Source organism: Bidens hawaiensis, unplaced genomic scaffold, assembly GCF_021521415.1.
Source record: "Bidens hawaiensis isolate Kalapana, Puna unplaced genomic scaffold, B.hawaiensis_p1.1 tig00024420_1, whole genome shotgun sequence".
NCBI classification, from domain to species: Eukaryota; Viridiplantae; Streptophyta; class Magnoliopsida; order Asterales; family Asteraceae; genus Bidens; species Bidens hawaiensis.
Window position 1 is genome coordinate 74,242 of NW_027493845.1, and position 23,720 is coordinate 97,961.

General features: G+C 33.7%; 4 protein-coding genes and 1 pseudogene across 5 annotated transcripts; 1 reads left to right on the top strand and 4 right to left on the bottom strand.

Annotated features, from left to right (window-relative positions):
- Window positions 1-1,600: 1,600 nt before the first annotated feature.
- Window positions 1,601-4,996, top strand: LOC143569184 (putative protein phosphatase 2C 33). The gene is made up of 5 exons (XM_077055156.1): window positions 1,601-1,985; window positions 3,205-3,516; window positions 3,590-3,710; window positions 4,193-4,416; window positions 4,523-4,996. Exons 1-5 carry the CDS (start codon window positions 1,752-1,754, stop codon window positions 4,958-4,960), a joined length of 1,329 nt encoding a protein of 442 aa, XP_076911271.1. The 5' UTR covers window positions 1,601-1,751; the 3' UTR covers window positions 4,961-4,996.
- Window positions 4,997-6,452: 1,456 nt separating this feature from the next.
- Window positions 6,453-8,317, bottom strand: LOC143569185 (putative aquaporin TIP3-2). Its single transcript, XM_077055157.1, has 3 exons — window positions 8,007-8,317; window positions 7,675-7,928; window positions 6,453-6,884 (listed from the first exon to the last, which is right to left on the bottom strand). Exons 1-3 carry the CDS (start codon window positions 8,134-8,136, stop codon window positions 6,495-6,497), a joined length of 774 nt encoding a protein of 257 aa, XP_076911272.1. The 5' UTR covers window positions 8,137-8,317; the 3' UTR covers window positions 6,453-6,494.
- Window positions 8,318-9,146: 829 nt separating this feature from the next.
- Window positions 9,147-13,849, bottom strand: LOC143569201 (suppressor of mec-8 and unc-52 protein homolog 1-like; annotated as a pseudogene). The gene is made up of 16 exons (XR_013141693.1): window positions 13,756-13,849; window positions 13,263-13,473; window positions 13,008-13,160; window positions 12,865-12,913; window positions 12,168-12,251; window positions 11,983-12,086; window positions 11,565-11,651; window positions 11,434-11,487; window positions 10,768-10,863; window positions 10,532-10,659; window positions 10,218-10,344; window positions 10,093-10,148; window positions 9,881-9,988; window positions 9,679-9,779; window positions 9,523-9,574; window positions 9,147-9,400 (listed from the first exon to the last, which is right to left on the bottom strand). The product of XR_013141693.1 is annotated as a suppressor of mec-8 and unc-52 protein homolog 1-like (transcript).
- A 2,520-nt stretch (window positions 13,850-16,369) lies between these two features.
- On the bottom strand, window positions 16,370-18,321 carry LOC143569203 (uncharacterized). Its single transcript, XM_077055172.1, has 3 exons — window positions 18,239-18,321; window positions 17,749-17,943; window positions 16,370-17,020 (listed from the first exon to the last, which is right to left on the bottom strand). The coding sequence occupies exons 2-3, from the start codon at window positions 17,839-17,841 to the stop codon at window positions 16,388-16,390; spliced, it is 726 nt and encodes a 241-aa protein (XP_076911287.1). The 5' UTR covers window positions 17,842-17,943; window positions 18,239-18,321; the 3' UTR covers window positions 16,370-16,387.
- Window positions 18,322-18,946: 625 nt separating this feature from the next.
- On the bottom strand, window positions 18,947-22,949 carry LOC143569202 (uncharacterized). The gene is made up of 4 exons (XM_077055171.1): window positions 22,402-22,949; window positions 20,721-20,959; window positions 19,573-20,140; window positions 18,947-19,180 (listed from the first exon to the last, which is right to left on the bottom strand). Exons 1-4 carry the CDS (start codon window positions 22,582-22,584, stop codon window positions 19,001-19,003), a joined length of 1,170 nt encoding a protein of 389 aa, XP_076911286.1. The 5' UTR covers window positions 22,585-22,949; the 3' UTR covers window positions 18,947-19,000.
- Window positions 22,950-23,720: the final 771 nt, after the last annotated feature.

Here is a 23,720-nt window from a genome sequence, read left to right on the forward strand (position 1 = left end):
TGTATACACCAACATGTTCTACTTCTACCACACAGAACTTGACATCAACTTATTGTCCTCTTAAACGGGTCGTGTTGGTTGGTTGATGGGTCGGACTCTGAACCCATAGTTTTTAAATGAACCTGAACACAACACAAGACTGTTTTGGACATGAGCTTGAACATAATACTTGTGCTTATGTTGCTATAAATCAATAAATTATCACAAAAACATAAATATCTATAACCAATTGTCCTTAAACAGGGCATGTTTGATGCTCTCGTTTCTTTTTTTAACCTTGTAGTTTTGACAGTAAATAAATTTGGCATTGATATAAGCTATCTTTTAGAATTTAGGAAACCTGCAAACCAGTCAAGTTTCTACCTAAAATTTTTCGAACAATTCTATGATACAATCATTATAACTACATCCTGAACTTATAAACTCATATATAATTTTTTTCATCTCTCATGGTATGGTTAAATATACTGTTTATGGTTTTGAATATAGGAAATTATTACTCATGTATTTATACTTTGATCATCTTATGTTATATTAGTTTTTATCAATTTATATAGGGCTATTGGAATACTTTTCACTTAAAGCCGTATTTAATATATGAAATAAATTATCCAATTATTGAACATGAATCATAGGCTTTTCAATATTAAATAATATAACATCCAAGAGTCGAACAAACAAACATATCACTTAAAGTCGGTAACCGAATTTACGGTCTTCAATGCTATATGTTTATTAAATTGGCAACTAATTTGATATTTGTACTACTCCGTAATTTGGTGCAAGTCATGTATTTGTATATTTACCGGTACGTGGACTAATTCAGGTTTGTTATTCATACCGGCACCGGCTTCAAGATCGTCGGAGATTTTGAAATAAAAAAGCAAAATGGTACAAAACGGGGTACCGTAACGAAATATCCGTACTCCCACCATATATGAAAAATTCAGTACGGGTATTGGCACACATTTTTATTGATTTTCGGTACGGATACAACCATGTACAAGTACGGACACGAGTATTTTACCAAAATCATCCCTAGCAGAAAGAAGCCGAGTTGCTCGTGAAGAAAGCTAGATCGAGCCAAGCTTATACAAGCCTGAGCCTGAAATCGAGCCTAAAAGTAAGCTCATTTAACAAACGAGCCCGAGCTCAAGCTTTATTTATCGGGCTCGAGTCAGCTCGTGAGCCTAACCAAGCCTATCATATACAAATCCTTTTTAGTATATATAATTTTATGAAAAAAAATATTTTAAATTTAATTAAGAAATTAGAAATAAGGCGAGCAGAGGTGGAGATGGTGGCCATAAAGAGAAAAGTATAAATACTTGTAGGAAGCACGAGAAAGACACGGTCAAGAAACTATTCTGTTATATTCTATTCCTTCCATCCATCCATTTGTTTATACGACATTGCGTTTATTCCGCCCTAATTCAAAGGAATATTATCGGTTATTCTCATACTTGGATTCATCCATTCCATTTCTTTCGAAACTCATCATTCAATCCTGATAAGTGATAACCATTTGATTTTGTGTCTATCCTCGTAAATTGATTTCACGTTGTAATGCATCAAATTGAGATTGAGAACCATCTATTACGTCATCCAGCACATGATCATTCAACATCTAGTGATATTTTGTGGATTTAGGCTTCATAAAACGATTTGTAACGGCTCCGTCAACCGAAAACAGAACATTTGGTTGCGCGGCTGGTCTGGAGTGCCTGTTGAGCATTGTTAGGGCCCTGCGGATGGGGTCCTGCTTGGCCGGAGAAAGCAGGAGCCCACGCGCATCATCACCGACTAAAAAGAGGAATAAAATGATGAGAAGAGCGTCCAGAACCTCGTTGTTTGGTTCGAATAGGGAAGAACACCTTCACAGGATACCCGGGAGGATGTTCTTGAATGGGTCTAGTGAAGTTGCTTCATTGTATACTCAGCAAGGGAAAAAGGGTACCAATCAAGATGCCATGATTGTTTGGGAGGTTTGATCTAACAGTTCCTTTATTTGTTGTTGTTCATATCTTTCATGTTAAACGTAGCAGTTTGTAACGAATTAGTCCTTTACACTAACTCGCGATAGAATTTCTAGTTAAGTTCATGTTAAATGGCCATTCGCCCCGCTTGCGGTGCGCGCATATAATGTATATATGTGTGAACCCTCGGGTGGGCAAAAGTGAAATTGCACTAATTTTGACGTTATTTTACTAATCTCGTGAAAATAATGTTAAAAGTGACAGACGTTTAATCAGGCATCATGTAGTGGCGTTAATAGACGAAAGACAAGGGTACATGCACCGATCAGCCGCTGGTGTCCCGATGATTGAGTGCTATGTGCCTTATGTCCAATGCTTGATGCAAAACTACTATCGAGCCGGGGGTTTCACCGGAAGCAGCCTCTCTATTCTTAAAGGATAGAGGTAAGGCTGCCTACATCTTACCCTCCTCAAACCCTACCATAGCTTTGCTATTGGTGGGATATACTGAGTACGATGATGATGTTAAATGGCCAATATGCCCTTATCTAATATAATATAATAAACTATAATATATATATAATTTATGGTTCATATTATATCTTGGTTTTAAAAAGCAGCGACACAAGGCGATCGCTTTGTTGCTTTTGCTTGCACAAGGCAACCAAAGTCCAAAAAGCGTAGGTGAGGCACACACTCTTTGTACATAGATCATTTTTATGTTTCAAAATGTTGTACCACAAGCTTTTTAGGCTGTATATATAGGTCATTTGTATATTAAATCATATATAAAGCTTATTTGGACTTTAAGCAGGGGATACTAGAAACATGAGATATATATATATATAAAATATACAAAAAAAACTTGCCTCGCGCACGAAATTTGGTGTGCTTTTATGCTTTGCGCTTTTTGTGTGCTTTTATGCTTTGCGCTTTTGTTTTAGACTTTGTCGCTTTTGCCTCTAAAAACCAGGATTATAATTTGACATAACGTATTCGGTTTGGGCATATTGGTTCATTTAACATTGATTTAGCTAAAAATTATAATGTTAGTTTGTGTAAAGGACTAATTTGTTACAGAACGGCTACTTAAGGATGTTCAGCGTAGTTAATAAGGATTAAGGACCCAGCCTTCAAATTGGATTTATACATAAAGATGAAATCTGTAATTTAGTGGATGTTCAAATGTTTTCATTCATGATATTACAATTTCATTTTACTTTTTCAGAATTTCGGGTCAAGAACAGATACAATCTTCTGTGGTGTATTTGATGGTCATGGACCATTTGGTCACATGGTTGCTAAGAGAGTGCGGGACTCACTCCCTTTGAAGCTAAAGGCAGTCAACGCAAGTGGCAGTAATGATGCGTTACCGGACAACGAAGCGTCTGATCCTGAAATTAATAAAAATTCTGAGAAAATGCAAGCGTTAAAAGACTTGTTTCTCGAGGCTTATAAGGTTATGGATAGAGAACTAAGGATGCATACTAATATCGACTGTTTTTGTAGCGGCTCAACAGCTGTCACGTTGATTAAACAGGTGACATTATTTTTAAAAATTTTAAATTTTGAAACATGGGTTTATTTTGATAATGAATGTGAATTTGTTGCAGCGTCAGGATCTTATAATTGGGAATATTGGGGATTCTAGGGCTATTTTGTGTACAAGAGATGAATCCAATAATTCTCTTGTTGCTGTGCAGTTGACTGTGGATTTAAAACCAAATCTTCCAGGTTCTTCTTTTTCCCATTTTTATTATATATCTAGTTGCTTGTTTTATGTTTTTTTTTCCTGATTTTCAAAAACCAAATTATAAACCTTTTCACTTTATATTTTGAGGTAGATTAGGTTGGGAGTTTGTTGGTTAGTTCAGTTGGAGCCGGAGCCGACCGAACTGCTCAAACAGAAGCAACTTGGTTGATTTGGTCAATTTGAGTTCTGAAAGCTCGAGCTCAGCTTTTGAGTAGTTCTTTTAAATTTGAGCTCGGCTCGTTTATTATTTATTAATTAATTTTAAGCATTTTTTATACTTGTTTATAATAGAAAATTTATAGGTTCGTTTTGAGATTTATTTCTAAAGCTCGAGCTTAGCTGATGAGTAGTTTTTTCCAAATTCGAGCTCGGCTTTTTTTTTTTATATATATTAGTTAACTTATATACATTTTCCAAAGTAATGATTTTGAAAATTGCATATTTTGGTAAAAAATAATTTCAGCTGAAGCAGAGCGGATACGTAAAAGCAAAGGCCGTGTTTTCGCCCTTCAAGAGGAACCCGGCGTAACCCGAGTTTGGCTACCGAATAACGACTCTCCAGGTCTAGCCATGGCTCGTGCTTTCGGGGACTTTTGCCTTAAAGATTTCGGTCTCATTTCCATTCCCGATGTCTTTTATCAACGTTTAACCGAAAACGACCAGTTTGTCGTCCTAGCAAGTGATGGGGTATGGATATTAATAAGATAATAACATTTATATATTATCAGCCTTTCAAGTAGTATTTTTCATGCAATTACTTATTACTTATCATTTATATGAAATAAATTTATAGATATGGGATGTGCTTTCAAATAAAGAAGTCGTTGACGCTGTTGCGTCGGCTGAATCACGTTCTTGTGCTGCTCGAGCCGTGGTCGAGTCAGCAGAGCGTGCGTGGAAATGCAAATACCCGACTTCGAAAGTTGATGACTGTGCAGTTGTTTGTCTTTTTCTTAACCCGCACCCGAACACCGTGTCCGTAGGTGATTCGGTTGACAAAAACGAGCCCGTTGTAAAACCGAGTGGTACTATTAGAATTAGTGGAAATGACGCAGATGATGAGTTGGCGGATGACGATCTAGACGAGGATCCGGGAGCCATGAGTGATGGGAGTGAAGAAGTTGACTGGTCAGCGCTAGAAGGCGTGGCTCGGGTCAACACATTGTTGAATTTGCCTTTGCCTGAGTTTGAGCCCGAGAAACAAACGGATGGGGAGAAGAAGACAAATTGAGGAGAGGGGAGACGTTCGAGTTGCGATCTTCTTTTAACTCTGAATATCATCTGTTACCGGACACTTACGTTAATACTCTGCCAACTAACAAGGTGGGCCTTGAACTTGATTTAAAAATTTGGTTCATTTTATGGTTATGATTGTTAAGGGAAAAAGAAGATAGCCTCTACTATATTAGAGTGTTGGGGGCAAATGTTTATATTTTATTTTTTGGTTTTTCGTGTATTAAAATTTATGTTATTCATTGTTGAAATAATATGCTCTGTCAATTTTTATTTTTTATTTTGTAATTTATTTGATCATTTGATATTATGTTCTTGTGTGCCACACACCTAATGGTTTTTTTATATTTATTTTTTTTATCAGTTTTATTTTAAGTGGATTAGTTAGTAATTAATGTATGACTTATTATATGTTTTACAGTTTTAGTGATTTATACATTTTATTTATTTTAGTGTTAACAACTTTTATTAGTATTGAGTAGAATACCGAAATTGCAATGTTTTAATTTAAAAACATTATAATAATTTTTATACCATAATTTTAATACAATACTGTTATTTTAATAAGTTATCTTAATGAAGTATTGTTTATAATATGATACGCTCATTTACTTATATTAACTTATTTAATGTACAATAATTGTTTAACGTACATTATGTACATGAAACATTCAAGGTTAAAAACCAAAAAAGTTCATGTCAAATTCCAAACCCTAAAACATTTAAGGTTAAAACTCAACATATTCAAGCTTCAAACCTAATACTTTCGAAGGTTAAAAATTCATTATGCTCATATATAAAAATGATTTGATTAAAGTTCTTTATTTGAATGAACTGATGATTAATTAGATTAATTTCAAGATTAACTGATCAAATGACTTTTAACCATTTTTATTTTTTTTGATTTATTAATCAACTGACAAATACAAAACTTGTGCACAATGATCTGAACAGTCATCGATGCTCGTGACGGAAGAGGCCAATGCTCACGATGGTACACGATGAACGTGACAGTGGAGGGTGGATGTTGATGGGACGGCAGAGGCCGTGTATGGGACGGCAGAAGCGGTGTTCGTCGACAAACATATCGTGTAGTTATAATTTTAGAGTTGCGTTTTTTAAAATCAAGAGTTTAAAAGTGTCGTGTATGGGACTAAGAATAGTATGAATTTAACTGTTGTACATCTATGTCAAATTGCTAACCCTAAACTTAACCTCCTATGGTTTACCAACACTTTGTAATATCAGGTTAAGCTTTTGCTCATCATATTAGTTCCTGTGATTAGTAAACATGAAAACCAAACCATCAAACCCAACACCACATGACATGTAACACATTCAAAATCATTAGAGAAGTAAATCTACAAAGTTTTCAAATGAGGGGTAGGTTCGTTCAAACTTAAAACTCCAAAACACATACAAAAACACCACAAATTACACATTTATTACATCAAAATCAAAACAACTCCCAACCCACCTTTATTACATCAACATTAACATCAACACACAAACGTAACGTACATATCACAAAACTAGTAATCTTCTGGAGCCAGTGGCTGGTGGTGCGTATGAGTCGTCACCTCCGGCTGTATGATACCAAACTCGTAGATCAAACCGGCTATGGCCGCCCCTATAAACGGTCCCAACCAATAGATCCAATGGTTGTTCCACCGCCACCCCACCAACGACGGCCCAAACGCTCTTGCTGGATTCATGCAAGCCCCATCGAATGGCCCTCCCACTAGAATATTAGCACCCACTATAAATGCTATCGCCAACGGAGCTATTGTTCCCAAAGTCCCTCGTTTATGGTCGATCGCTGTTGCGAAAACGGTGTAAACTAACCCAAAAGTTAGCACGATCTCCATCAACAACGCGTTTAAGTTTCCTTCACCGGCCGCCACCGTAAAACCCACGGGTCTCTACAAATTAAAACACAAAAACCATCAAGAGAATTTTTTTAAATTAAAAGAATCTACCCATGACTATTGTAGATTTGTAGGTCCTCTACATATACACCACATGTGTGGTGTATCCGTGTCCTTGGGGATCTAAGGATACTACTTAGGGATCTAAGGACACTAGAGGCAACTTCTGGGTCATCTGCCTCTTTCATTATTCTATCAAATGAAAAAGGCAAACGCAAAAAGGTGCAAAGGCACCTAGACCTCACCTCTTCCATGAGAGGCATAGGTCTCTTGGTTCTCTACACAAGAGACGACACATAGCTCTCGGTCCTCAATGACAAGAGAGGAGCCCGGCTCCAAGAAGGTAAAAAAAAAAAATTGGGCGCGAAAAATATTTTGGGCCTTAAGTAAAATGAGAATTTTGTTGGTTTTAAATAATTTAATTTTTAAATAGGCATACTTTATTATAATTTTGTTATAATTTGGGTTGTATAAAAAACTTTTATATAAAAATAGGCTAAAACATGTTTCAAAGAGAATAGAAACATAACTTTCTGGTTGAGAGTCATACCCCTTTGCAACTAATAAGTCAAACTAGTTGTTATGTAAATGAGTTTAAACATTATATATACGTATTCTTATTCATAAAAATACATATAAATTTTAAAAATATATATATTTCAGGCCTAACGGGGCGTCGGGCCAGGGGCTGTCGACCACCTGGCCCTCCCTAAAGGTCGGCCCTAAAACGAGAGGACGTCTGTCAATTACTATTACTAACTTTTTTAAATTTTAAAACCAATACCATGCCGTCGGTGGCCAGTCGGAGTAACAACGACGCAACAACAGCTCCAAGAAGCTGAGCTACCCAATAATACAAAGCTCGAACCAACGAAACCCTTCCAGCTACAAGAGTACCGAAAGTAACAGCCGGGTTTATATGTCCACCGGACACGTTCAAACTCGACGCAACAGCAGCAAACAACGCAAGCGCATGAGCCAACGCCACCAGCACCAGCCCCGGTGCCGCCAGCCCATGGTCACCACCATACATCTTATCTGCATGATCAAATAATCCAACATCAAAACAAAAACCAAATACATCATCATATTATTATATGATAATTTAATTCATACTCATGGCAAGAAGCGACCCTTCGGCCGCGAAGACGAACATGAAAGTGGAAAGAAGCTCGGATAAGGTGGCGCGTGCGGAGTCGGGGTGGGTGGCTTCATCGGCCCTCCCGATGGCATATCGAGGTGGCATATTTGTATTTGTATTCAATATATTTGCAAATTTATAAATTGAACGTAAGCTAGCGTTTGATCAGAACCCGAAGATGTAAATAAGTAGTAATAAGTTATGAGATTGAAAAGATGAATATGAATGGAAGTATTGGCGGTGGTTTTGAAAATATTGCATGGACACTTGGGGTGAAGGGTTGTCTAGAGTGTGACACGTACGTTGGTGTGTGTGTTGTGGCAACCAGCTGACTTTGAAAAGGATAACTTATACAGACTTCAATTTCATGCATGTAAGCAATATATCATCGGTCATGTGATTTTGGATTTTTGTGTCTGAATGTCGTTACTTTATTCTAACTTTTTATTTTTGGATGCATATTCTTTCTTAAACCTACCCGTGACATATGTTACATACATATGTGTAAATAAATAGAAACATAAAGTTTAAGGTAGATTAAATTATTGTTTTTTATTACCAAATGATAATAATGTCCTTGGAAATTGGGTTCATAAATATTGTTTATTAATGTTAGTTGTGTGTGTTTAAGAGTAAACTTGAAAATTGGCTAATAAATTTTAAAAATGAATATTTGTAATGAGACAAAATAAAAAAGAAAATGTGGACATTTTAATGGGACGGAGGAAGTAATAAATTTATACACACGTATAAAGGGTGGTATGCATATGCAGTAGGATATGTAAAGGGTGGTATAAAGATGTATACATGCAGTATATGGACGTATATAGTGCAGTGACAAATTTAGAAGAGAAATTAAGTGATTAGAAAAAGAATTTTGGGCATATACATAAAGTAAAGTCAAAAACGAAATTTGCTTTTAATGTTGGTGTACGTTTTTTTCAATTTCAATGACTGGTCAAGAAAACGATTAGACTTGATTTTGATTCATTCGGCATTCGATTTAAACTCATGACATAATAAAAAGTTGTTAAAACATTGTGGTCATTGTACTACGGGCATTTACATTATTTCTTGGCATCGTACACAAGAATAACAGTCTTCATAATATTACATATTATCATCATCAAAATAAAACTTAAAAGCGAAAATCATACATCGTACCAAATCAAAATGCAATAAATTAACATTACATTAATGGCTAATGAAACAAGGCTCATGCCCGAAAGGGCAAAACCGAAAAAAAGAGTACTTGCAAATAAGAATACTTCTAAGGCTTCCATAGTTTCATAGTGCAGTCTTCACTATATGTAGCTATAAGATTCCTATGAGGATGATGACAAATACCAATTACATCCTTCTCATGTACCTGCAAGTATATACAAAATGGGTTATTTTTATATGATCCGTTGACCAGAAAAACATTGACGATAACTCGATAAGTAGTATGTCGATTTGATTATTTTAAGAAAGATGAATAATGTAATGTACCTTCATCAAATGCTCAAGGTTCCCAGACAGATTGCTAAAGCAGTACAGAGTCCTGCATTTTTTTTAAAAATGTAATTAATAACAATAAGATAAAATAAAAAGGTCAATTGTGTAATCAAGCCAAAATTTAGGGCATGGGTAATAAATTAATAATACCTATCTTCACCAATACAATATATCCATTCGCCTTTCGGTGATATACAAGCTGCAACAAAATCTCCACCCTCCTTTTTACCAGATGAGAAACTTTTCACAACCTGCAAATTGGTTGGTCATCGGGTCAGAAACGGGCCGACCCCCAAACAACTTTTTATTGATTTTTGTAATCAACTTTTTTTTCTACGAAAAGAAAGTATACCTGTCCTTGAAGGGTCATAAGATAAATAGATGATGTCTTGTTACAAACGATCACATGGTCGGGATTCAATGGTGACAAGTGGACTGAATTTACAGACGCGTCACCACCCTGTAAGTCAAACCCAAAGATGACGCAGATTTAAATTATTAAAAAAAGGAAGAAAATGAACAGAAGAAGAAATCTAACGATGTGACGTAAAATGGTGAAAATACCCTCAAAGGAGTGGCTTGAATGTCTGTAGACAATCTGCAGTCTTTAAATCCCGAACCTGTATAACATTTAAATACAAAATCATTTAATTGAATATACATACATTTGAAAATGCAGGAAATCTCACCTTTACTGTACAATCACTTGATGCAGTAATTATTCGAAGTCCATCACTTGTAAAAATGGCATCATTAACGTATGAAGAGTGACCGCGAAATTCCTTTAACATTTTCCCAACTTTTATCCCGTGAATTCTGATATAAATTTAGCAACGGTAACATGTGAGTTTTGAAAGCAATAATCAATTGTTTGATTGTTCGATGAATTGACTCATTTAATTGAAAGATTAAATGGCTAAAAGAAAATTATAGTGACAAAAGAATTCCGTTAAGAGTGAAAAACTCTAAATTTATTATTTTAAAACAAGGGTAATAGACAAACCTTGCAGTTCCATCGAATGATGTGCTTAATATCTGAGTTCCATCGCGAGAAAATGCAACACTAGTGACACCCCGAGAATGAGCATTTTCAAGACGACGCAAGCATTGACCATTTCTTATACGCCAAACCTTAATCATAAATAAAAACAATTCATGAACAATTTTCAAATATCATCATAAATTTCATGATATCTTATAATGTTGTGTGTAAAAGAACTAATTGAAAAGGATGCTCACTTTAATCTTTCCATCTTGGGATCCAGAAGCAAGCATCTCAGAATCTCTACTAAAATCGATGCACAAAACAGCATCATCATGCATCATAAAAGATTCCTGCACAAGTAAATTTGATATCTTAATTCCTTAATACTTTGAGATTGCATATAAAAGCCTTCAATATAAAGTTATATCTAAAATATATTCACCATACAATAATTATTCACCCAAACCTCCACAAGAACAATAAAACTTATGTGTACTTTAAAATTGACTGTGATACTGAATAAACAGACTCCCATGGACCATTATCAGTTGTTACAATACAGGCTGTAGTAAGTAGTAACATCTAGATGTATATCTGTTTGAAGTTGTAATAATCAGATGCTTTGAGCATTTGGCAAAGTCTGATCATTTGTTGAATTTATAGATTAAATGACCATATAAATGCTTTGTGAATAAGAGGAAATGTCTATATTCTATAAATAATGTTAAAAGAGTGAATGTGAAATTATATTACCGTCAATAATAAGCTTAGTTGCAGTGATTAAATAAACAGACATAAAATCTGTTTTTTTAAACATTAAATAATAGCTGTTGCATATTCAAGTGGCAATAAACATTCCAAAATACCTTGATCAATGATTAAAAAAGAAATTATCAAAATTAAAAGTAACTGGAACTCACTTCTGCTTGGTAATGAAGATCTTTTTTAAGTTTCCCACTAATATGATCCCACACCTGATATTAACAGCCATGCAGCAAATTAGATATCATTAATATTAAACAAAAACAAACCGTTATTTAACCATATAAACCTCGATAAACCCATCAACAGAGCAAGAAACAAGAAACTGTCCATCCGGTGAGAACTGAGCATTTTCAGGATGACTTTTCTTTCCAAACTGCAACACAATTATCAGACACCATCAGAATAAAAAATATAACAAATTCTTGCCTAACTTCAAATATTAAAATGAATATTTGTATATGTCATCCATAATGATCTAAAGTCTAAACTCTAAAAGTGAACTGATTTCTAACATTTAAGATACATGTAACATTTGGATACATTGTGTTAAATTCCATAAAAATGACTCATGGGCATGCTTATTTGAGTAGCAGCATTGATGTTTATGTGACGTGAAACGAATATACAACAATATGAAACTATTAGAAAATATAATGATGAAATTAAAACATTCACAATATCAATATTGAATAATAATAAATCACCTTTATAGTATGATTAAGAGTTGTTGGGTACTTATCAACTATATCTTGCTTCATAGCAGTTGTTCCTCTAAAGAGATCAAACTGTGTTCCAGGTGACAGTAACCCTGAGCAAATTATTATAAATTTATAATCATTTTGACTAGTTGCAAACAGAAGAATTAAAATCTAAAAAGTAATAGTGTAACCTTGGTGTTGTTACCATTTCAAAGCTTGACCGATTAGAGCCATTAAACGTGATGGTGGAACCACAGAGACTTCTGCAGCAATAGCTAAAAAAACAAAAGAAATATACATAGATATTAAACTGTTATATGTTATAATTTATAAGTCTTCTTATGAGTTATTAATAAGATCTACATAAATAACAACAACGTTCAATTCGATTAACAATAAAGCCAAGTTTCATTTCTTTTATTCCATTTAGCATTCCATAATATTTAACTGAAGAATGAGTGTAAATAGCAATAAAGTTCATAACTGTTCTATTTAGGCCCCTCAAGTTCCATATGTTACAATGAGTAACCAAAATGAAACATCTATGAAACTCGGTCGCAATTTAGTGACTTTCTTTAATGAATTCATACAAAAAAACCTGTTACTTTAGATTATACTTGAACAAAAGTAGGCTAAATGTTAACCAAGGTTCATAATTGTTTCATTTAGGTCACTCAGTTAATTAGTTATGAAAAAATCCATGGTAACAAAACAATATGAAATCTAGTTATCCAAATGGAACAGTGATGAACTTTGATTACATTTGAGCGACATTTTCCCAATTTCCCAAAATAAACTGTGATGAAATATTCATGAATGTTTATGAACTAATGTTGTAAATGGTGATGAATTTGAAGAGAAAAGGAAAAGGGATAGAGATGTAAAAACCTTGAGCAATTTGTGCACGCTGTTTCTCTTTCGTGGACTCTTGATAAGCCTAAATATCAAAAATAAATACACAATATGTTATTAAACCATTACATTCGTTAAAATTTTAAAAAACAAAAGGAAACTAGAATACCAATATCAACCTCATTAGGATCAAAATAAGTTCTAACTAAAAGATGTTCAAGTCTTAAATATCTCTCCGGTTCTTCCTGTTTCATCACACTCATTGCTTGAGTCTGCCTCAATATAGCACGGGCCGTATCCAGTTCCCTGAGTTCTATCATTTCCAGAACAATCTAGAATACATTAACAACAAAATAAACATTAGCACATACATCAAAGTATAAAACACACAATTAGTACATAAATATATAAAAATAAATTCATAAACGATGTACCTGTTCATATAAATCTTCAAGTTTCTTTCTTGGAAGCTTAAGTTGTGCAACCTGAGGCAATATTGCATCCCATCTACCACTATTAATATCCGCTATAAACGTTTCGAGGCTGTCTACCGTGTTTAGAGACACTTGACATTCACTTTGTAGGGTTTGGAATGTTTGATGCAGTGAGTTTTCTTTGCAGAACTGAAGAACTATCTTAATCACACTGCCACAAAAAAAAAAAGATGACAAAATAAATAATTAGAAAGAATAATTATGTGTTTGCATCAATTATAATATGTTTATCTAAATCAGAATAACTTGAACATTAATCATCAACAGCTATTAATTTGGTGAATTCACAACCCTAAGTACAAATTATACTCCAAAATCAATGTAATTTGTTCGATTATGACGTCAATTGAGCTGAGTATATATCAATTAATCTATGAGAGTGCAATATAGAATGACTAAAACTGACGGAATAATATGTAATGTCTGAACTTACTCCCGAGCTTCGATTTCTAGGGCAGACATGGTGCTATGCTGGATCGGTGGATTCAAGTGTTAGGGTTTATGGCTTGGGAGTAATAATAATACTAGACGATGCAGCGGGAAACGCAGGACTTAATAATCACTTAAAGATTTCTGGGTGTTCTAAGAATTTTTATTTTAAACTGTACAAATGAAACCGAAATCTAACCATTGTTAATGGTTTGTTTTTGTTAGGTTTTAATTTTCAACGGTTTTTATTTTCAGTTTTTGATGACAAAAACGGCTCGGCTCACGGCTTAGTTTAAAACCATCAAAACCGGACCACAAACGCCTATACGTAAGATGTAATTTTTTTAACTGAAAACAAACTGTGACAATATCATACTCAAATTAAAGAGAATTAAATGCTCGTTTTTATGGTGCAATTTTTTTTAAAAAAATATTAACGTATGAAAAAGTTATGGTTGTTTAAAAATCGTGAGGGAATTTGGGTTAAAAGTAAAATTATAAATAATATATAGTTAAAAGATGGGGGATCATAGTTGTAACTATTCTTTAAATTTCCAAATGTTGATTAAAGTTGATGGGGCAAGGTTGTAAATAATTTGAAGAGTTATAAAATAAACGTTAAATTTAGTGTTAGAATGAATATTATACCCCTCTTTATAGTTGTACCATGTGCTTAAGCAATTGTAAATCCCTTAAAATCTAGTGTCTTAATTTGCCCTTGTTTGGTGTATTATATATAGTATAGATAATGAAGAAATCCGAACAAACTGTTTATATCGTTAATATTAGAATTGAAGGATCCGAACAACATCCGGGTTTTAGGGTTCTTAATCAAATTCTCCCACTCGGGTCATACTTGTATTTATTCATTAGATAGATAGATTGTATCAAAATTAGAAGTTTATTTGGTTTTTTTTTTTACTTTTTCTACAAAAGCACAAGTTTTGTATATCTTTTAAGTTAAGAAAATCTATGAAAATCCTTTTAACATCGGTTTTTTTTTTTTTGGTATGAGGAAATTCTAAGAGGAATGATGATGATGCCATGTTTCATTCATGTAGGTGTATACTTATGTAATTGTGTATTTCTTCTAACACTAGTACATTACACATGTGGTTTTATTTGAAGTCTGTTAAGTTTCTCGTGTATAATATTATGTTTGTGTTCTTTACTAGTATTTGTAACCACAATTGGAATGTTACACTTTGTGCATCTTTGTTGGTGTTGGAGACCACTAAATCATATGATTGGTTGTTGAGAACGTTTATTAAATCATTTAGTCTCGAGCTATAAGTTGTTATCACTGATTAAGATCCAACAATGAAGAAATATTTACCGGTGTTTACAAAAAAAAATAGGACACATTTAATGAAGAAACTTGTTGAGAATGTAAGTTTGTTAATATAACTTAATAGCGTGTTACCTTTTTAAAGTACGTGTTTAGTTAATTTTGAAGCGTATGCCTAGTTCTTTGAAGTGTTATGTTATAGTTTGTGTTCAATATGTGTTCTATTAAATTATATTGCAGGTTGTCAACATCGATGCAACAACACGAATTTTAAAGGGCATATGTCTAATATTGAAACCTTGTTATGTTCCGAGCCACAAAACAATTTATGCTCTAACGATAGTTTGCCTAATGCTTAGCAAATACAAAATTGAAGAACGGAATAATTAGACCAAAGGAATATGAAACAAAGAAATGGCTATCATGCACTCTTAAGAATCAATAGCATATGGTAGTTAAAGAGTTGGATACAAATGGTATAAAGTATAAGACATAAGAATGCGACATATGTATTTCAGAGCATAGACATAAATTTAATATATAATTATGTATCAAGTTACATAACCACGTTCTATATGTTTTGTAATTACTGTGTACCATAATAAGTAGGCAAAAACCGTTAATATATAATTACGTTTTAGTTTATTTAATCACGTATAATCATGCACCATTTAAAAAAAAATCAAAAAAGAAAATACAATAATACTAAAGTTAAAAACGATGATTATTCTTTTTACTCTTCTACTCATTTTCTAAATAATATCTAAGTAGATACTATAAACAGTTAAATTTAATTATTAGTTTAAAGATCAATGAGTCCAAAATCCTTTGAACAAGTTCTTAACATGTCATTGTTTAGTTCTACACTAAAAAAGCTCCAATGCACAAACAACCTGATGACAAACTTCACCAAGAAGTTATAGTAGCAATCCAACAACACAACTAATTACACCCCAGCAATATGTTTGCAACCCATTTGAATCGTTTAGATAACCGGACTACCCAAGTTATGTTTATGACTTTATGTTACATGATTTCAAGAGCGACCAGGCTATAGCTATATGCCTACAGGTTCATCGGGGCGTCAACCCGAATAAGCTAATCCGAAACGATTGTGGGTATAAACCATACATTATAAAGCTAAATAATATTAATTCTTTATTACCACAATGTTGAAGACATTTTAACACTAATTTAATAAACACTAATTAACATAACCCATTTTAACCTAAAAGAATCACATCATATGTATGTTTAAGAACCAAGCATTCCAACTCTTAACAACCATAATAACGTACAAACCATAAACCCGGCCCGTATCTGAACCCGAAACCTTAAAATACACTAATCAAATCCCTCCGGGCCCACGCATCCTATCAACAAAATGTCTCCCTTTCTCTCCAATATTACGCTTCTTCTTTTCAAATTTCTCACCAATTTTCTTCGTTAACCCTAACATCTTTGCCTTCGTCCCGATTCTCTTTAACTTATCATCCCCTTCAGGCATCTCCTTATTTTCTTCTGTGGACCCCACTGCCACCTGAGGCGATGATGGTGACAGATGCCGCCAATTCGTAACCGTTACCACTTGCTTTTCTTCCACCGGTTCCTCTTGTGGCGATGGCGGTCTGTCGCTTTCCACCTCATCTTTTGATGATGAATTTCCATTATTACTGTTTTCCGGTGACTTCTCGTTATCTGATTGATTTAATATTGTTTTATCCTGAGCAGTTTCGGTGCTACTTTTGGTACTTGTATTGACATCTTGTGGGGGTTCTTGTGGGCGGGTCCCGTTGGAAGGTTGGGGGCGATTGGGTTCTTTTATAACCTTTGGTTCGGTGGCAGGCTCGGTGGTGGAGTCAGGGTTGATCCAAATGAATGGGGCAGTTTTTTGTGGGACCCAATCGTCCTTTTCGGCTAACATAAAGGGAATGGTTACACTTTCTGAGTTGGGAAGAACCATGGTGTCACGAATAGCCGTCTGTGGAAGTCAAACATAAAGTCAACCATACAGAACTTCAAATTCGAAATTATATGAATTCTTTTTAAGAATTCTAGAAAATTCACATTAAATTCAAACTCCGTAATCAATAATAGGATAACTTAAAATGGGTTTGTCAAAATATTTTAAAAAGTTTAATATATTTTTCTGATTTTGAGAAGCCAATGTTTGACCTGAAAGCTGATATACTTTAAATTCGAAATTATATGAATTCTCTTAAGAACTTTTTGGAAAATTTACAGCAAACTTGAGCTCTGTAACCAATAATATGATAATTAACAAAAGGGTTTGTCGAAACATTTAAAAAAGTTTCATAATTTTTCTGAGATTGAGAAGTCGATGTATATAGGAAAGCAAAGTGCTTTAGATTCAAAATTATATGAAATTTCTAAAAATTTTAGAATAATTAAAAAAAGGGCTTGTCAAAATGTTTAAAAAGTACTTTTTCTGAACTTGAGAGTTGAGAAGACAATGTTTGACCTAAAAAGCAAAATACTTTATATTCGAAATTATCAAATTCTCATAGTAATTTTTAGAACATTCACATCAAATTTGAACTCTGTAACCAATATAGGATAGTTGAAAAACGGATTTGTCGAAATAGTTGAAAATTTTCATACTTTCTCTGGATTTGAGAAGTCAATATTTGACCTGAAAGTCAAAATGTGTAGTTCAAAGCATAACTTAATCAACAGAATTGATCTCACCTTAAATTTACTGATGATGAACAATGCAATATGTCCACTGGTTATCTTGTGATCACCAACAGCAGATTCCAAACTAAAATCAATATCAGGCATCGATGTGAAACCAAACCAGATTTGATCTGACGGTGGAGGTTTTATATGTACTCTTAATGTTCCTCGAAGAGTTGTTACCCTTATTGCAAGTGAAAGTGGCACCTTCACATACAAAAGATATTCTTTAAAATTTAATACGGTTTTAGACCAAAATTTTACTTTTTTTAATCCAATAGTTCCTTTTTCGTATCAATCACTAACTCCATTAGATAATTCTGTTAAATAAAAGGACATTCTGGTCTTTTGGTATGAGATACAGCGATTAATGCACATGGTACAAGTCCTTAGCGGTCCCACGTTTAATTAATAAGGACTTCTACCACGTGCATTAACGTTTGACCGGTTCCCATTTTAGCTAAATTTTGCAATTGATCAGTCTTAAGGTAAATATACAAACCTGAGAGACTTGCTTGGCAACATTTTTTAGTACAGATTTCCATTTGGGTACAGTAGAAGATGCTTGTTCATAACATTTTTGGTATCTTCTGCAAGAAAATAAATTAGTATGGTAATTGATTAAGCTAACAATTTTTTTGTCTTTTCCTTTTTTAATTAACAAAAATAAACTACATACTAAATAGTCTAAATTATATCAAATATGACCACAGATTCACAGATACTAGCATCAATAAGAATGCGGTTTTTCTTACATGGCACGAACCTAACAAAAAATTCACGGGTTTGGGTTTAGTCTAAACAGGTTCATGTCAGTTTCAGGTCGAACCCTAGAAAACGATAGCTAAACGAGTTGTGTCCATGTCAACCCAATGGGTTTGTGGGTTGACCCTTTTAACACATTTGCTTATATTTTTAGTTTTTTTTTAATGCGTTTTATATAATAACTTAACTATTTGGGTGATATTTTATACAAAAACTTTAAAAAAAATAAAAAATAGCTGGTACTAAACACCCAATTCAAGAAAATTCACCCTAACTTAAACATCAAACTCAAATATAACAAACCAACAATTATTTAAACCAAATATAAATTATTCAACTTACCCAATTTATGAACTTCATTAGCCTTTTGATCCATGGTCTGATTTGGTTGGTCATTAAGCTTCAATTCTTCTCCATTTAGATCTTCTAGAAAATTGGTGGTGACATCAGCAACAGATTTGGAATCCGAATTTTCTAGCTCTTGCACTTCAAGCCTTGTTCAAATATCTAAAACCACGCCACCATAATATTCAACATCAATTTCCATTGCAACCACTTCTTTCAGATCCGATGGTAGGACCCGCATGCCATGAATATATGGCGGTATACTCCCTGGATTGACACCTGTACATATTATTTCGCCAATGTAACTTGGAGTCCTCATGGCCGACAATGTTCTCTACAAAAAATTTTAAGAGAACAGTTATTTAGCCATTCCAGGTATTCAAACAAGCACAAAAAAGCAGCTTTTAACCCATTCAGGTTACGTTTTATCTATAACGGGTCAAATAAAAAAAGACCACGTCGAAAGTCAAAGACATACTTTTAACGCATAAAACCACATTATTCACTCTGAAAAAATCATACTTATTCAAATAATACAATTTTTGTAACCAAATTTGGAACGTTAATTACTAATAAATAAATAAAATTAAACCATGTAGACTCAAATGTTCTGCGCAAAACAGACCCGTATAGAAAGTTATCCATTCTGACCCATTCCTGACCTACCCATTTTGCCACCTCAACGTAAAATCAAACCTCGTATTACAAAATAAACATCCCACAAACCTGAATCCTTGTTTGTATCGAATTCCTCAAATTCGCGTTTCTTTTAGCATCAAAGAACAACCGTGAAATCAACAAATTACAGCATAATGTTCCATCATCACTACTCATTTTATCATTAACATTTGTATCAATAATTTTCTCTTCACCACCATAATTAACTTTCTTTTCCGTTTGAGAAGCTCTTGAAGACCCGCCAACCGAAGTTTTAATCTTTTTATCTTCTCTGCCCGTTTTAGAAGTCTTTTTCGCAAGTTTCTTCAATAAGTTGCGAACTTTTGATGATGAACCATCTAATTTAATCGATCGATCCCCGATTTCAGGATTAAAACCAATAGATGGTTTTAAAAATGAAGGATATTCTATGTTTAATGATTCAAGGTAACTATAAAACTCTGTGTGCGGCTTATAAAACCATTTAAGTCTCTCTTTATCGTCACAAGAAGCAAGACGTAAAGCTTTACACCATGATTCTTTTTCACATGATGTCTCAAAATACATGTAGAATAACCTGCTTCCATGATATATTGTTGATGATTTGTTCTCCACTTTTACTGGGTATTTCTTGGCCCTGTAAAAAGGTAAAATTGTGAAATGATTTAGTCATAATGCTAAAAAGTTAAAGATAAAACTTCAATATAACTAGCATTGGAAGTAAAGGTGAACATATTTTTTTTCTATAAATCCATGTGCAATTTTATGTTTTTTGGCAAGTTAAAACAATTATAAATTACATGTGGCAAAACAAGCATGCTGGATAACAAGCTAAAACATGTCATTTTATTATGCATTGGTCAACACTGTTTGATGGTGCTGAGTGCAGACACACACATAATAAAATATTAAAATGACACTTTAAGAGCATATCCATTTTGAGTATTATCTTATTAGGGTCCTATTCTTTGCAATTTTATAGTTTCATACCCAGTAGCAATGCATCACTACTTGAATTTTGTTAATATTCGCCTTTAACGGGTCCATGAGTTAAAACAAAACGAGAAATAGTTAATTCATGAAACATAAAACATCATGCATTATTTTCTATCAAACATTAGATTATCATTGTAACACCATTGTTTATTGATGTCAATTAAAGCATTCTTATAATACACAAACCAATAATGTTAGAGTTTTTGATAAAGAAAATTTACCACTTTCTGGAGGGCAAATTTGTAGCAGAAACAGCTTCTATAATACAGCCCGACATATTAATATTTGTGAATGATCCATCTGGTTCTGTAATAACTAGTGATTTATCCTTGACACTTGCATATTTCTTGGCAGGTGTCACCTCAACAGCCTCAATTTTACGTTTTTCTGGCCGTGAACTTTTATCAGCAGACTGTGAAGACTTCGGGATCTTTTCATTTTCTAAAATCCAAACCGATCCCTGAAAACCAAAATTCTCAAAACACAATACTTACTGGTGTAAGGATATAATGGTAAAAAACAAAAACTGTAGCAGTTTACACACTAAAATAGTGGAATAACACTAGAAACTGACTAATTCAAATAATCACTTTGAAAAATCTATATCTATACTATATATAATACACCAAACAAGGGTAAATTAAGACACCCATTTTTAAGTAATTTACAATTTTTATTGCTTAAGGTACATTTTACATAGCATCCAAGACAAGGACATACTTGTCAATTGAAAAATATGTCTTAAAATAGTTACAATATTGCCCCCTCAACTTTACTCAACATTTGTAAATTTAAAAAAATAATTACTACTTTGAACCTTTATCTTTACCCATATTTCCTTTTAATTTTAAATGTAAATAACTTCCCACCAACGATTTGCCAACGGCCATAAGTTTTTCACACGTTAATATTTTTTATAAAAAATTGCATCATAAAAATGAGTATTTTATTGTCTTTAATTTGGGTATGATATTGCTATAACTTTTCAAATAAAAAATTTTAACATATTACGTATGGATGTTCACAATTCGGTTTTTAACGGTTTTCCAAGTAATATCGTGAGCCAAACCGTTGGTTCGATTTTTTTGTTATTGAGAACCGAAACTAAACTTTTGAAACTTTAAACTGAATCGTTACTAATGGTTTGATTACACACATTGAGCTTCAATAATAAGTCGACCTTCCGGTCCGGTTTTATATGACCAATTTTTTGTATAAACCGTAAAACAAATGTTTGCTATGGTTTAAACATTCGGAAACCGGCTGACCAAAGGTGATGATTGGTTCAAATGTTGTTCGTTAATTGTTACATGATTACTATGATTTTCGTTACCCGCCGCATCGCGCGGCCACCCGTCTAGTACAATGCAAAATAGTAAAATACTTCCTCAGTATTTCAATGCAAACTTTTTCCATCAATAAGTAATGACTTTACGTTCAAACGACCAAAAGGGCATTTTTGGCATTCGACATTTAAACCATGGTTATTGCAATGATGTATAATAAAGCTCTCTCAAGAAGATGGAAAGCTAAAAGTCATAAAACTTTAAATCTCAATAATCCAATTGATGTACTTATAAGACTATCTGTTGTCGATCCATGAACAGGGGTGCTAGCCCCAGCTATCGGAGGCGCTAACGGCCTAGCGCGAGCCCAGTAGCAGCCGCGAGCAGCAGTGTTAAACGTTTGTGGGGATTGTGAGCAGTGACTTTATCTAGTGCCTAATCTGCGTCCTTATGTGACATTAGAGGATGAATCCGGGGCCAACGAAGCCCCACAAATAATATAAGTCAACCAAAATCTTAGTTTTGGTCAACATGGTCAAAATTAGGGTAATAAACATCCATGAAATTAATTAATTACAAACACAAAATCAACTAATTCAAATGAATTGAAATAGACCTGTTTATTAGGGAACGGAAACTGAAGCTCATCAGTTGCAGATTTCGTAACCGTGACGTCATCTTCATGTTTAACTGTTTTCTCCCCTGATTTCCGAATCAAGTACAACACTGCCACAATTTCAACACCAATAACCGCCAATGCCCCAATAACAAACCCTAGAAACAGAGCAACAGCCACCATCACACACACTAATTAATCAACTAGTAGTCTGCTATTACAAATGCACAAAAGCTTGCATCGAACACCAAATCGGCATCATATTCGTCAAAATCAACGATTTAATTAAGGTGTGAATCATGAAGTTGGAGATTCGAAAGAGGAATACGCGGTTGCTTGGTGGTCAAGGAATTGATTGAAGATGATATGTGAATGTGAATTGATTGATCCAAAAGACAAGTTACAAGTAGGTTACTTCTCAGAAATTGTAGATTGGGGCTCACGCTATGCTGCGGTGGTCTTTAGGATTATTAAATGATATTATTCCTCCCAACGTGTCACTATTGTTTAGATTTTATTTTGGTGAACGGTTTTTAAGTAGCAGCCAGCCACCCGAGAAAGTGAAAGTTCTAAAAACATATTTATTTAGATTTTATATTACAAATTAGTGAAAGAAAATAACAACTAAAGGATTGTAAATTGAACTGGGAAAAGTTTGGGAAAGGTTTAATAAATCTCATCGGTAATGTTCAAAATTTACTTTTTGTCGTATTTTATACAATGTAAATGAAATAAAAGTAGAAACCGACAATAAATGTAATTAAATACATGGATGCAAGTTTCTCCTCCTCAGTTTTTGAAAGCTTGAAATCGAGTTATTAAACCATCTTCTTTTACTTTATCAAACGTTTCTCTTTCGACCACACAAATTAAAGCATTGTTCAAATACTTAATACCCATTTGCTTACGCAACCCCGTATTGATAAACTTCATTTAAGAAAAACATATTTCAATGGTTGCGGTTGCAATCGGTAAAATCAATACTAGCTTTAATATTCGATAAACCAAAGGAAAAGTGGTATGTTTTCCGGTTTCCACCATTACAGAAGCAAGGTCACACATTCCATCCAATCTTGCAAATTTTTCATCTTCCTTTAAAGTGTGATAAAAGATTGTACGATTACTTGAAATGCGCGCTCTTTCTTCATTACTGAAATCATTCGAATACAACTCTGAAAATGCCACTATCTTAGATATGTCAAACTTGGAAAACGAATCTCATAAATTTAAACGGGACATATTTTCTAACAAACTAGTTAATACCTCACTAAATATATTTCCGGGTTCTTGAATTTGTATATCCAAAACCGTATTAAAAA